At 38.4% G+C, this 15037-nt stretch overlaps 1 protein-coding gene across 1 annotated transcript in view; it reads left to right on the plus strand.

Moving 5' to 3' along the window:
* pds5 (cohesin associated factor B pds5) overlaps window positions 1-15037 on the plus strand; it is a 463913-nt gene that overhangs the window by 310008 nt on the left and 138868 nt on the right. The window contains exon 16 of the mRNA XM_067150024.2: window positions 1313-1554. Within this exon, the coding sequence (XP_067006125.2) occupies window positions 1313-1554 (242 nt within the window). The remainder of the gene's footprint in view (window positions 1-1312; window positions 1555-15037) is intronic.

Genomic DNA, 15037 nt, shown 5'->3' on the forward strand with positions numbered 1-15037 from the left:
GCCCTCGTGTGCTAGGGTGGGCTCATCAGTTGGTACCTAGCACACCTACCAATACGCTGGCTAGTGCATACCGTGGAGGCCACTGCGTAGGCTAACTGGAGCCACCGGCAGTGCCAATGCACTAAGAGACTTTGTCTCATCACTAAAAATTGATGCCTGCTTGGCCATCAGATGATATAGATGTTCATTCCCATAGGGAATCTGAAATATTTGTCCTGAATGAGCAAATTTATAATACCAATATAAATGGTCCGTTATTGGACATTATAAATTTTCCAGCTAGCTCATTCTTGGTTGCCAGCGTTTCGCCCTCGTGTGCTAGGGTGGGCTCATCAGTTGGTACCTAGCACACCTACCAATACGCTGGCTAGTGCATACCGTGGAGGCCACTGCGTAGGCTAACTGGAGCCACCGGCAGTGCCAATGCACTAAGAGACTTTGTCTCATCACTAAAAATTGATGCCTGCTTGGCCATCAGATGATATAGATGTTCATTCCCATAGGGAATCTGAAATATTTGTCCTGAATGAGCAAATTTATAATACCAATATAAATGGTCCGTTATTGGACATTATAAATTTTCCAGCTAGCTCATTCTTGGTTGCCAGCGTTTCGCCCTCGTGTGCCTACGCAGTGGCCTCCACGGTATGCACTAGCCAGCGTATTGGTAGGTGTGCTAGGTACCAACTGATGAGCCCACCCTTGCATTCAGGGTCGTCTTGAATTTGAAGAAAATTACAGTAAATGGTTTTTTGAGGAATAGAACTGCTGTGTTTTTTTGTGTGCCATGAGTGTATTACACTGAAATACCATGTAGAAAAGAGATTCAACCAAAGATAACACGTCTTATGGAAATTTCTTGAAAACAAATGTACCATGTGGCCTATGAAGACACCTGAACATATTTTGTCCATAGCTATGCTAGTTGGTTGGACCAATTGGTATGACATTATGATCACTGCACTGCTGACAACAGCTATTTACAATCGATGTTTCTATTTTTTCAGTTATGGCATTGCTTTCCTCAAATTCCTTAAAAAAATATTCTCATATTTTCTTCAGAAAATTTGTTTGTGTATCTGTGGCATTGGTTCCCAGGACAGAGCCTTACTTGTCACTTTCTTAATATCCTCTGTGGACTGTATAGACTGTATATCTTACTTCGTTTGATTTTAGTGTATATATTGCAATTTATAATTACTCTTTTGTGTGTGAATGTGCATGTCTTGTTATTTAAGGGTAGGTTTGTTGTGAACTACCTCATGAATGTAATATTTCTGTTCCCATATTAAAACAGAGGTAACTGTTGCAGATTGTAAAAGAATTGCTGGTGAAAGACTCCGTACCAAACAATTTGATGCTGAATGAAGATTGTGATTGGTGTCACAGAGACGAATTGCCTGAAGAGACTAGGTGTAAGGTAGAAGGTATGAAGACAATGGCTCGTTGGCTGCTGGGGCTTAAGCAGGATGTCTTATCAGCCCAGAAAACATTCCGTATGCTCAACGCATTCATTGTGAATAGAGGAGACTTGCTGCAGCAAGGGAAACTCAGGTAGGTGTGTGTGTGTGTGCCTTGGACTTGTGTAATTCTTTCCATTGATATTATAACGGCATGTGAATAACAAGGCTAGCTTGAGTCAGGTGGTGTCGTAGTGATTGGGTACACATTTTGACTAAAGTAATGACTACCAACCCAACCCTCCCGTCGAATCACAATCCGTGAATTTAAGATAGCCCATCAGATGATGATGATCCGTGAAGATGACTGTCCGCCTCCGTAGCGTAACGGTTAGTGTTATCAGCTGCCGTCCTCGGGGGCCCGGGTTCGATTCCCGGTACTGCCAAAAATTTAAGAATGGCCGGAGGGCTGGTATGTGGTTGAAATGATACATGCAGCTCACCTCCAATGGGGGTGTGCCTGAAGAGAGCTGCACCACCTAGGGATGAGAACACGAGATTACTATTACTAGTGAAGATGACTACTTCATAGCGGTTCACAGTTGTATGCTAGATGCACAGTGTTTGTCCTCCTTAGTTAATAACTGCTCCTCTTCTTCCACCTCCATTATGGTTAGTTATAATAATAATAATAATAATAATAATAATAAAATAATACTTTTGTGTGGCTATTGGTAGCCTGGCATACCCTCTGATGAGGGTGGGCAGCACCTGCTGTGAAAGGGAAACAGTGTTATTATGGTAGAGGATGATGTGTGTGGTGTATAATTTACAAGGATATTGAGGGCATTACAAACACTCTGTCCCTTAGCCAGGGGAAATAGCCATTTAAGATGAAAATCCTAGACCCATCTGTGAGTGGCATGAAGTAGTATTTATCAAGTAACTGTGATCGGAAGAAAACTGTAAATAAAAATGTAAGCAGACTTTGGGATTGGTTTTAAAGCAGTTGTTGAGGAATGTGAAAAGAGGTTTGTACATTTATAGGTGGTGAGGAATGGTAAAGACCCACTATATTATAAAGAGAAGTGAAGAGGCTAAGAAGGAAGTGCAGATTGGAAAGGAATAGAGTTAGAAATGGCTGTGGAAGTAAAGAGAAGTTGGGGGAACTTACTAGGAAATTGAATCTAGCAAAGAAGTCGGCTAAGGATAGCATGATGGCAAGCATAATTGGCATTCATACAAATTGTAGTAAAAAATGGAAGGGTAAGTATAGGTACTTTAAGGCAGAAACATGTTCCAAGAGGACATTCCAGGAATCTTTGAAGAACGAGGGGAGTGTGTTTACGAGGATCTTAAAAAGGCAGAAGTATTCAGTCAGCAATATGTAAAGATATTGGTTATAGGGATAATGTCCAGTTAGAGGAGGTGACTAATACTAAAAAAGTATTAACATTTACCTATGATAACAATGACATTTACAATAAGATACAAAAGTTGAAAATTAGAAAAGCGGCTGGGATTGATAAGATTTCTGGGGGTATACTGAAGACAGTGTGTTGGGATATAGTACCATATCTGAAGTACTTATTTGATTATTGTTTGCATGAATAAGGTATACCAAATGAATGGGGAGTTGTTATAGTAGCCCCTGAGTATAGAGGAAAGGGTGATAGACATAAAACTGAAAATTACAGGCCAGTCAGTTTTACTTGCTTTGCATGTAATCTTTAGAAAAGCATTCCTTCTGGTTATATTAGACATGTTTGCAAAATTAATAACTGGTTCAATAGAAGGCAGTTCGGGATTAGGAAAGGTTAGGATTCCAGCAAGATATAGCAGATATCTTGGATTCAGGAGGTCAAATGGATTGTATTGCAGCTGACCTGTCTAAGGCATTTGATATTGTGGATCATGGGAGACTACTGGCAAAAATGAGTGCAATAAGAGTAGACAGAAGAGTGACTGAATGGGTGGTTATATTTCTTGAAAATAGATCTCAACGAATTAGATTAGGCGAAGCTTTATCTGACCCTGTAATAATTAAGAGTGGAAAACCTCAAGGCAGTATTATTGGACCTTTATGTTGTGACGGTTTTAACGTGTCGTAACCCCTCAGTAACCTTTTGGACTGGGTTCTCAAACCCCTAGAAATCCGTGTCGACGAACTTTGTGTATGAACTCTATCCGATGGCATTTATTGTGTAATATCTTGGTTGCCTTATTTGAATTAATTATACTGACTCGCGGTATGATGTGCTATGCTCTGGTGGTTAGGCTTGGAACTCTCGGGCCGCCGGAAGTATTCTGAGCGCATGCAAGGAGAAGTGGATGCCACGCTTGTTTTGCAGCGAGCACGTAAACAGTCCGTGTAAGATCGCCATGGCGGGCAGTTGTGTGTGTTGCACCAGCAATATGTCTGAGGGAAATAGTTTTGAGAATGGCTGAATTAAGTCCCTTCTGGGCTTTTGTACGCCCTACAGACTGATAGCTGGCCTCGAGAAATTTATTTAATGTGGCACGAGCAGTTGAACTGCATATTTTTCGTGTGTTTGAAAACCATGTGGTGAAAGTAACTAGGCAACCTTTCAGCATCACTTCATACTCATGGATCGAAACTGTAAGTTCTTTTAAATTCATTTATAATGTGGAAAATTATCCTCAAGGAAGCTGGAAAGTCTTCAAGAAACTTCCTGGTCTGATGTGAGAAAAGTCATCCCTTCTGGCAATAAGAATAATAATAAGCATCATTCACTAGCTGCGTAATGCCTGCACGTGTGTTACATTGCAATGTAAACAACTAGACGCTACAGCCTAGTGTTTTAGTAGAAAAGTTTGGTGCGGACTATAACCAAATTGTTTTAAGCTTAATTATGAATTCTACCGGTAAAATTTTATAGGAATTTCTGTTTAGGCAAAGCAATCGCAAGATTCTGTTTGAAATTAGGTCTTGCTTACTAAATTTTATTTTTTTGACCTTTGGTTCATGTTAATTATTGTTTCTGCTCTGTTTTTGGGGTCCCTTATTTATTCATTTCTCTGGTTTGTGGCCATTTTCCTATTTTAGTGGTGTCCTCGTGGACATGCTTTGTTATTGTTGCCTTAGCAACGTTTTGTTGATGTGATTGTTGGGTGAATTTGAATTTTATATGGAGGCGTTGCTTTTGTTTGGTACATTCTTTAATGTGGATGTGTTTGACTTTTGTGTGCTCTAAGTGAATAGTTACCTTATATTTTCTTGCCTTTTCCTTTTTTTTCTTCTCTGGTAAATTTGAAACCTGTTTCGTGTGTTTGGGGTGTTTTAAAATACTGATTCTTGCGAAGGCTTGCCGCGCAGAAAAGATTTTACGGTAGAGAATGTTACTTCAACCTTGGGTTAATTAATTAATTAATTAATTAATTTTTAGAGTTTAGGTTTTAATTACTAGCGTAGGCGACCGGTCGGTAGGAAGTTTTATTTCTTGTGTGCCATTAATGTTCTTATCGAAGTCAGCATTTTATTTTATTTTAAACTAATCCTATTGTGTTAATCGGTATTCCACCTGTTAATTTAACTCATTCAATATTTAAAGTCTTTGAGGTTGGTCATAGTTTATTGATGTTACCTGAAGAGTTTTAAGGAAGTTAATTTCTAGTTAAGTTTCTGTTTACTTTAATTTTTGCAAGTTTGTTTTCTTTAAAAGGTGGATTAAAATCATTTTTTACAAATGTGGGTTTTCATTCATTGAACTTTTTCAACGAGGCACTGTCACTGTTACCTTTTGTTAAATTTCTGACTGCGGCCTTTCGTGCTTCGATCTGTTTTCCTGGGTAAGTGTGTTTTTTTTCTTGCCGCTGGTTTGTTGTATTGTGCGTTATTGTTTTCCTTGTCCTCCTTGCCCTGCTGTGTGTTCGCTTTAACCCCCTTTTTGGGGCGAACACGCTTACAACCGTCTCACTGGTGTCTCTTTCTCTCTGTCTCTCTCTCTCTCTCTCTCTCTCTCTTTCTCTCTCTCTCTCTCTCTCTCTCTCTCTCTCTCTGTCTCCCTCTCTCTTTCTCTCTCACTCTCTCTCTCCCTCTCCCTGGTAGGTAAGGTTATGAACCCATCATCCATAGGTTGTTTTGGGTACCTAGAGGATGGTGTTGGTCTGAATGTTTTCTTATAATTATAAATGATATGAGTAAAGAAGTGGAATCAGAGATAAGGCTTTTCACAGATGATGGTATTCTGTATAGAGTAATAAATAAGTTACAAGATTGTGAGGAACTGCAAAATGACTTTGATAATGTTGTGAGATGGACAATACACAATGGTATGATGATAAACGGGGTTAAAAGTCAGGTTGTGAGTTTCACAAATAGGAAAAGTCCTCTCAGTTTTAATTACTGCATTGATGGCATGAAAGTTCCTTATGGGAATCATTGTAAGTATCTAGGTGTTAATATAAGGAAAGATCTTCATTGGGGTGATCACATAAATATGACTGTTAATAAAGGGTACAGATCTCTGCACAAGGTTATGAAGATGTTTAGGTGTTGTAGTAAGGATGTAAAGGAGAGGGCATATAAGTCTCTGGTAAGACCCCAACTAGAATACGGTTCCAGTGTATGCACATAATACTTGATTCGAGAACTGGAAAAAATCCAACGAAAAGCAGCTTGATTTGTTCTGGATGATTTCCGACAAAAGTGTAGCGTTACAAAAATGTTGCAATGTTTAGGCTGGGAAGACTTGGGAGAAAGGAGACGAGCTGCTCAACTAAGTGGTATGTAAACTATAAATTTCATTTTTGTTTCATATTGAAGTGCAGTTGTAAGAAATAAATTGACAAGAAATAATATTATTACAAGTGAAGCTTCCACGGTTTGTAGAATTATGTAGTTCTTTTTGCTGGTTTAAACGTGTTGTTTTCTGTACATTATGTATACTTTGTCAACGTTTCGAATACATTGCAGTATTCTTTGTCAAGGCGACTGAAATACCCCTACTCAATCCGAAGTAATCAGTCTCCCAGGCAGCAATCACACTACGAGAGTGGTTCCTGACCTTGTTCGTATTTCAGTCGCCTTAACAAAGAATACTGCGATGTATTTGAAACGTCGGCAAACTGTACGTAATGTACAGAATACAACAACACGGTTAAACCCAGAAAAAGAACTAAATAAATAATATTACATCAGTCTTGGGACTAGTTTCAGCCACTTAGTGGCCATCCTCAGCAAAAATAAGATTAAACAGACTATGTGATAACTAAAACATATGTATACAAGACAAAGACAATGTTGCAGGAATAACTATAAGTATATATAAGTATTTTAATGTTGAATTTTAATACGTGCCACCTTTGTAAGATGCCTGCGCACTTCCTGGAGAGGATGGTTGCCTAGTTGTACTTCCTCTTAAAACAATAATCACCACCACCACCACTTCCTGGATTTTAATTTTGTCTTCATCACGATTTTTCCAGTATCTTTAACTGGGCTACACAATTATGCTCATGCTAGTACACTTCACACATTTATGCTACAAATCCGTACCTAGGCTATCACGCGAAAAAATATTCGCTACCCTTCACTGTATCATTCAACAAACAATAAATTTCTCTAACTTCTGAATGGAATGCGAACTACAGCACAATGTAGGCTTTTTGAGTTCTTCAGCAATATCAATGAAAAACTGAGACCAAAATTGAGTTTTCCGGAGGCTAATTACTTGCTTCCCAAAGGTGTAATTTATCCTGTAAAGTTAAGGAATTCAAGGCCATTTCTCGTTTTCACGGAACATTTTCTCTCACCGGCCTCTTGTTGCGAGGGCTTTAATCTGTGTTGGAAATTACGTTCCTTTTCACAAGAGATGGCAAAGAACATTTTCAGGGCTGGAAAATGTGATTCCACCAAGCAGTAAGAGTGAAAATTGGTGATGTGATAAGTGAATTATTTTTGTATAGATTTAATACAACGTGAATCGGAACTTTGAATTTACAACGTGGTAAGCGAAACCCACTGGTGAGATTTCGCTGTAGTTTTTCATGTCTGGTAGGTTAGATAATGCTGTTTGAATAAGAAAACTAAAATCACTATCACACTGTTAAACTTACCATATTTCACCGCATCATTGTTGCATCCTTTAACTTCAATTCAAGAATCGAATTTCAAAATTTTATTGTATAATCGTCTCGCATCCAAATTTTGTTCATCAGTCTGTTTGAAAGGTAAATGGAACTGCAATGTAAGTTGCATATGATTGCAGAATTTAAATACATATATAACTTATCAGCAATTTTGCAAGACAGTCACGTTTGTGAGATGTCTTACAACGTATAAATAAATTAATTAATAAACAATACCGTTATATGTACGACGCAAGGATTACCGATAGTTTGACGTGGTCGCAAGATAGTGTAATTTATATATCTGTGACATATTACGAGTTCTCATTTGAAATACGTAAGGCTATAAGTTATCGCTTCTCAGCAACGTCGCCGGGAAATGCAGGCACCGCACACACTTGTTTTCTAATAGGGTTTTCAAAGCCTTCCAACCAAGGGTGCACTGGTTTTGGAACGTGTAGGCAAACGGTGACAAAATGAGTCACTGTAATTAAAAAAAAAAAAGTTACGAATTTTCTCTTATCAGTGGTAAGCATCGGAATGAATACATTCTTTTTTTTTCATAACATTGTCGTGTTTTTGTGGTCTACTATAATACATATCAGACTTTTAGGTACTAAGAAACTTACGAGTAGGTACACACCTACACCCCGGACATGTAAAAAGAATGGGGAAGGAATGGGTAGCAAGAAGGAAATTGATAAGAGAAGTTAAGGGAAAGAGGCCAGTTGGAAGACCGAGAAAAAGGTGGATGGATCAGATTTGGAAGGACATTAGAGAAGCTGGATTGGATGTGGTGGATGTAATGGAGCAGGAAAAGTGGAAGGACAGAATGGAGTGAAGGAGGCTTGTTAACCACACCCGGGCAACTGGAGTGAGACATGGGTGGTGGTGATGATGATGATGATGATGATGATGATGATGACGACGATGACACCCCTGCTTGCAACCCTTGTACTTTACATCTAGCGGACCTCTCATGTTGTTTGGGTATATAGGTTTTTACCGTTTCGTGTTTATTAAGTTCTCTCACGAAAGTATCAACTGCTGTGGAATGTACAGATGCATGTGTGTGTTCGTAAGCGACTTGGTTACTGTAGTCATGTGTGCATGAGAATTTAAGTTTTATTTTGTTTTCAGGGTGTTTGTAGAAATATTTTGTTTTTGAATACAGTTACACGGAACAGTTACGGACAGTAATTTACATAGCAACACATTAATGCGTGAAGCATATATTTGTAATAATAGATAAGTACAGAAACCCTTCTGTGGCCTTCAAGCTGAAGGTAATTGTCTTCACTAAACAGCATGGTAATAGCTGTGCGAAGAAAATTTTCAGTTAGTGGAAACTTGGTGGGTGACTGGCAGAAATTAAAAGAAGTTGAAAAACACAAACTATTCTAGACACACATTTAGATGTCCAGAAACAGGGAAGTGATTAGTCTCATTTTATGACCGTATTGAAGTTCAGTATACTTATTAAATGACAGAGTAATTTATTATCATCCACGTTAAAGTAATTTATTATCATCCACCTATTCAGTATAAGGATTGCCTAGCATTGAATGGGTGGATGATAATAAATTACTTTGTCATTTAATAAGTAATGAGGGAAGTGTCCGAAAATTGATGAAGTGTTTGTGTACGTCAATGAAATATGTAACATTGGCTGCAGTACAGTGTATGAAATGTTACAAATGAAGGCACGGAAAGCAGCGCGCGACCACAGCGTTCCCATAACTCAGTTTGAGGAGAGTTGTGGGTCGGTTATGAGGTTCATGCTATGACACAGTTTGTCGGTGCGAAGGAGAACAACAGTGTTAAAGATTGCTTGTTGGTTACACGGACAAGAATGCAAATTTTCATCGATTTGTCTTAAGTGGGCACCAGAAAAATGTATACTTCCTTTCTCAAATTGGTAATGCTGATCAGGTTCCAGTCTTTCTCAATACCGTATGCTTCGCAACAGGACTATTGCATTATAATGATCGAGTGTATTCATGAAAACTAGTGGTAGTGAGAAATTACAATGCACGGAATTGCTTGCTATTACAGCTGACTGAAGAAAGTTGCCGCATTACGTAATTTTCAAGAGGAAAACAATGCCTAAGCAAATGCAGTTTCCTCGTGGAATTCATGTAAGAGTGCAAGCGAAGGGTTGGATGGTCGTAGAACTCATGCTGGACTGGGTTAAAACTGTGCGGGATAAAAGACCCGGTACACTACTGAAACAGCCAACTCTGCTTATTTTAGGGTAGATTCCGAGGTCACCGCATGAACATAGCGAAATAACTTCTCGATGAAAATAAATCAACAGGAAGTCATTCCCAGTGGGCTGGAAATAATAGGCGTCCATCCTTCAACTTTTTATGCTCGTGAGCAATGAAGAGTTGGGACCTTATACCACCTGAACTAGTCCGCAAGAACTTCAAAAAGACTTGGATTTCGAGCGCACTAGACGGATCTGAAGATTACGCTGTGTGACAGAGTGACAAAGAATCGGATACTCGTGTGAGCGACAGTGAGGATGACACATCAGATACTGAAAGTAGGAGTAGCGACACAGAAGATGTTGAGTAAATTGTTCACCAGGAAGTCCGTATTTCACAATAATGCAATAATTTTTTGCTAGTGTGATAAACTTTAATTCTCTGATTAATGACAATTAACGTAATAAATTTATTTCTATTTTCAGATTGAAGAAATGTTCCCCAAACTGTTGCGAATAAGTTGTGAATTTTGATTTTGATTATTTTAATTATTTAGTTGTATACACGTGATTATTACATGCACCTTAAACTTGTATGACGTACAATATAGTTTTGAATTTCTTTTAAGTAATGCATGTAACGCTATTAAAATATTCTTCACATACGGTAATGGTCACACCTTACTATTTTTTTGTGTGGAAAGTGCGACGAATGCGGTGAAATACTGTACTCGTTTGACTTGATCGAGTTAACAAGTAAAGTTATGTCACCAATTTTTGCACTAAAAAACATACTCACTGATACTCAAGAGAATGACATAGGACATTCAAACAGTTCAAAAAAACAGCCATGGATGACAGAATATATTCTACAGCTTATGAACCAAAGACAGAAAGTGAAAAATGTAAGTAAAGTCCAATACCAAGAACTAAACAGGACAGTGAGGAGGAGTTTAGGGAAGCAGAGAGATGCAGAGAAATAGAACTTCTAATCTCCACAAGAAGATCAAGAAACTTGTAGGGAAATATCACAGGCCATGTAAAGCTATACTGAGGAATGCCAATGACACCCTTTTGGTAGGAGTCGAAGACAAGTTGAAGTGTTGGAAAGAATATGTTGAAAACCTATTTAGCAATGTCAGGCCAGACCTTTTATTGCTGAAGGCAGCAAAACAAGTCCAAATACAACCCAAGAGGAAGTACTTTACGCAATCAAACTCCAGAAGAATGGAAAAGCTGTAGCAAGTGAAGGGTTGGATGGTCGTAGAACTCATGCTGGACTAGGTTAAAACTGTGCGGGATAAAAGACCCGGTACAGAAACTCTCAAACTCATTGCTGAAGGCCATGGCAGAGGACTAGAGCTGCTGACTACATTATTCAATGCAATATATAAATCTGGTAGAATTCCATCTGACTCGCTAAGATGTACTTTTGTCACCATACCTTAAAAGGCTAGTGCATCACATTGTGATGATTATCGTATGATCAGCCTAATGTCCCATGTGCTAAACGTATTTCTGCGGATCATCCACACTCGAATCTACCTCAAATGCGAACGCCAAGTTGGGCATACTCAGTTTGGCTTTAGGAATGGACTGGGTACTCGCGAGGCTCTTTTTTCCTTGAATTTTTTTACCCAGAGATGCCTAGATGCAGATGTGCACGCTTGCTCCATCGACTACTGAAAAGCTTTTGATTGCGTATCTCATGCAGAACTTGTTGAAATTTTAAAATCTACTGGTGTAGATGTTGGTGCTCTTCATATCATTACCCATTTGTACTGGAATCAAATGGCAGAGGTCAAAATAGAAGGACCTACTATTGAGGACATAGCTATACGAAGAGGTGTCTGCCAGGAATGTGTCTTGTCCCCACTCCTTTTCATCATCTACTCTGAAGCTGTGTTCAGAGAGGCTATGGAAGATGTTAATCTAGGTATCATGATCAATGGCTATGTCATTAATAACATCCAATTTGCAGATGACACGATTGTGTTAGCCAGCAACCCTAGTGATCTTCAAATCATTATAAACAACATCGTGAGGACCAGCGAAACTTACGGTTTATCCTTGAATATTAACAAGACCAAGCTGAATGTATTCTCGAAAACACCTAACAGACCTACCTTTACATCAACAACAACATCGACCAACAAGTATATTCAATCAAATATCTTGGAACTCTAGTGAACCAGCATTGTGATTCAAAATGTGAAATCTTATCCAGGATTGGACAAGCAAAAAATATGTTCAATAACATGAGGGCCTTATTCACCAGCTGAGAACTCAACCTCCAGCTCAGAGTTTGAATGCTACATTGTCTTTCCTGTCCTTCTGTATGGTTTCAAAGGGTGGACGCTCAGCCCTTTATTGGTGAAGTGGATTGAATCTTTTGAAATGTACTTACACAGAAGAATACTCTGAATTTCTTGGGTAGAAAAGAAGACAAATGAAGTCCTCAACATCTTGAACAAGAAGAAAGAGCTTCTCATAACCATCAAGGAGCGTAAGCTCATCTACTTCGGGCACATCGTGAGAGGTGAACAATATGAACCTCTCCGACTGATCATTCAAGGGAAGATTGATTAGAAAAGATCTGTGGGAAGACGGAGAAATTCCTGGCTGAAAGACTTGCGGTGGTGATATGGACATACATCGATAGAAATCTTCCGTGCTGCCGTTTTGCATGTAATCATAATCAATTGGGTCGCCAACCTTCGGAGGGAGACGGCGTCATAAAAAGAAGTAGTATGAAAATTGTTTATTATATCCACTCTACTGGCATTATGGATGTACAGAAAAACCTCATTAAGACATTTTTGCATGGACAAGGAAAGAGGTGTGTTAAGCGAGAAAACATACTACTGAATACATGAATAAAAATTATCCAACAGGGATATGGAAACACTAGATACAATTTTTTCCAATATGATGGCATCAGTGTTCTCCCCAGAAATTTTTTTCAGCCGGGTGGCAGAAATTGGTAGCTGGGTGGGGAATACTACGTAAAAATGAAAATGATCAATTTTTAAAAAAAATTTCCCCTCAGGGCATTAACCCTGCAACCGGTGCCTATATTACCTCCAACCGCTAACCTTTTCTGGAAGTTATATATGCAAATTTTCATAAAATCACACAAAAGAAAATAGTTTGAATACATGAATAAAAATTATCCAACAGGGATATGGAAACACTAGATACAATTTTTTCCAATATGATGGCATCAGTGTTCTCCCCAGAAATTTTTTTCAGCCGGGTGGCAGAAATTGGTAGCTGGGTGGGGAATACTACGTAAAAATGAAAATGATCAATTTTTAAAAAAAATTTCCCCTCAGGGCATTAACCCTGCAACCGGTGCCTATATTACCTCCAACCGCTAACCTTTTCTGGAAGTTATATATGCAAATTTTCATAAAATCACACAAAAGAAAATAGTTAACTAATAATTAAATATTACATGTCATTTTATTCAGAAAAATATAGTAAAAAATCTAACTCACCAGCTCAGTGTTTTAAGGGTGTATTGATGAAATATTCCACACAAAAGGAAAAAATAGTTCATGAAGTTCTAGAAAACACAGAGGTAAAAGAAAACAGCTTTATCAGTGTTATATTATATACAAAATATGTACAATTTCATGCTGATCTAAATATATATGCTTTTCACTATTCTGAATGGTTCTAAAGGTAAGAGAAATGAAGAAGGACTGAATGCACATCACTCCTAAACACAGACTGCTTTGTTGGCCTCATCCTCGGCATCTTCAGGGTGGCTTCTCTTTCTTCCTGTCTTCATGGGTCTCCAGTAATCTTCTAATTTATGGTAGCAGTGTTGATGAACACCGTAATTTCATCCTGGGCACCAGAAGTGGCTGTGTGATTTTTTCTGCAGTTGAACAGACAGGACACAAGTGCATTTCTTTCCTGGGGGGTGTACCAGCTCATGTCAGAATCATCATTTCCTTCTTCCAGAAACACATCACTATCTTCTTCACCTTCTAAATCAGGAATTTCACTGCTTCGTGACATTTCACTCATTTTACTGTAGATACAAATACCGTGGAAACACACGCTAGGCAACCACAACAAAGAAGTTTGCTGTCTGCAATATGTTCTTTCTCCGTGCATGTGCCAGTCTTCTCCATGATTCTAAATTACTTTACCGATGTGTTATAATTATAAACAGACTTTTCCTCTTTAAAGTTGAGTATAATATTTGATCAGTACATTGACAATAAAGGAGCTATCACGAGATTAGTAAGCGCTGGCATAATATGTCACGATGGCGACTTTAGCGGTAGAGCTCCATGGAAATATGTCGCGATCGCAACGTTTACTGGTTGTAGGGTTAACAGTAATATCAGACAGGTAAACTAAAATGTAGAATTGAACTATTTTGGTATTGTTATGACTAGAGACGGGAATTTGCCAATTTTATTCTTGTGCTCGGAAACGTAGGCTTTTGAGATATAAATCTGTTTTAGGGTCTTTTTAGCTATATTTCGTTTGTTTTATTGTGCCTATAAATGCCTATTTCAGGGGTTTGTGCTTACTTGGGAGTATAAACGCCTATTTGATGCCGTTTGATTGTATTTTTAAAAAACCCGATTTTCTTCCAGTGAATTGTATTGTAGCTAGTGTGCTCAACAGAATATCTTCTCCTTTTTCAATATCTGTTTACCACACGAACAAAAATGGGAATTCTCAGAAGTCACCAGAAATAGTTCGAGGGAAATTTCCATCAGGAGAAACGAGGAACAATTTGACCTCAAAGCCTCGAACCCCTCCACCCTCCTAAGAATATGCGAGAACCAGTCAATGTTGAACTGTGTTGCACAACGCATATGCCCTTACCTCCCTTTTGATGCGAACTGTTGTATGCATGCGCTTTATGTTCAGAACTTGTTTTGATTTGTTGTGAAGTGGAAGAAAAAGAGAAGTGTGTTTGCGACAATGCCCAAAGAAAAATCGTCGAAGTTCTAAAGGCTGAAGCAGTGGATCACAGGGGATCCCAATTTCACTACGGATGGACGTAAGGTTGCAGTAAGGAGGTAAGTTTGTTTGTTCCTTTTATCTTCCTTTATTTCTCTCTCTCTTTTTTGTGGTTGAGAACTATGATTGCATTTCATTGTAGCATATATAGCCCTGTTAATTTATGTATTCTGGCGAGTTGTTTTGTTGCAATGCTGTATTGGTCGTGAACTTTCAGTTATTCTTTTATATTGCTAAAATGTAAATAATCATTAAATTACTGAACGAGGAGTTAGAACACCGGTGGTCTCTTGTCACAGAATAAATGAAAATTAAATCGGTATTTTGAACTGTGATTCATTTCCTG

The sequence above is a fragment of the Anabrus simplex genome, chromosome 6 (genome assembly GCF_040414725.1).
Source record: "Anabrus simplex isolate iqAnaSimp1 chromosome 6, ASM4041472v1, whole genome shotgun sequence".
NCBI lineage: Eukaryota > Metazoa > Arthropoda > Insecta > Orthoptera > Tettigoniidae > Anabrus > Anabrus simplex.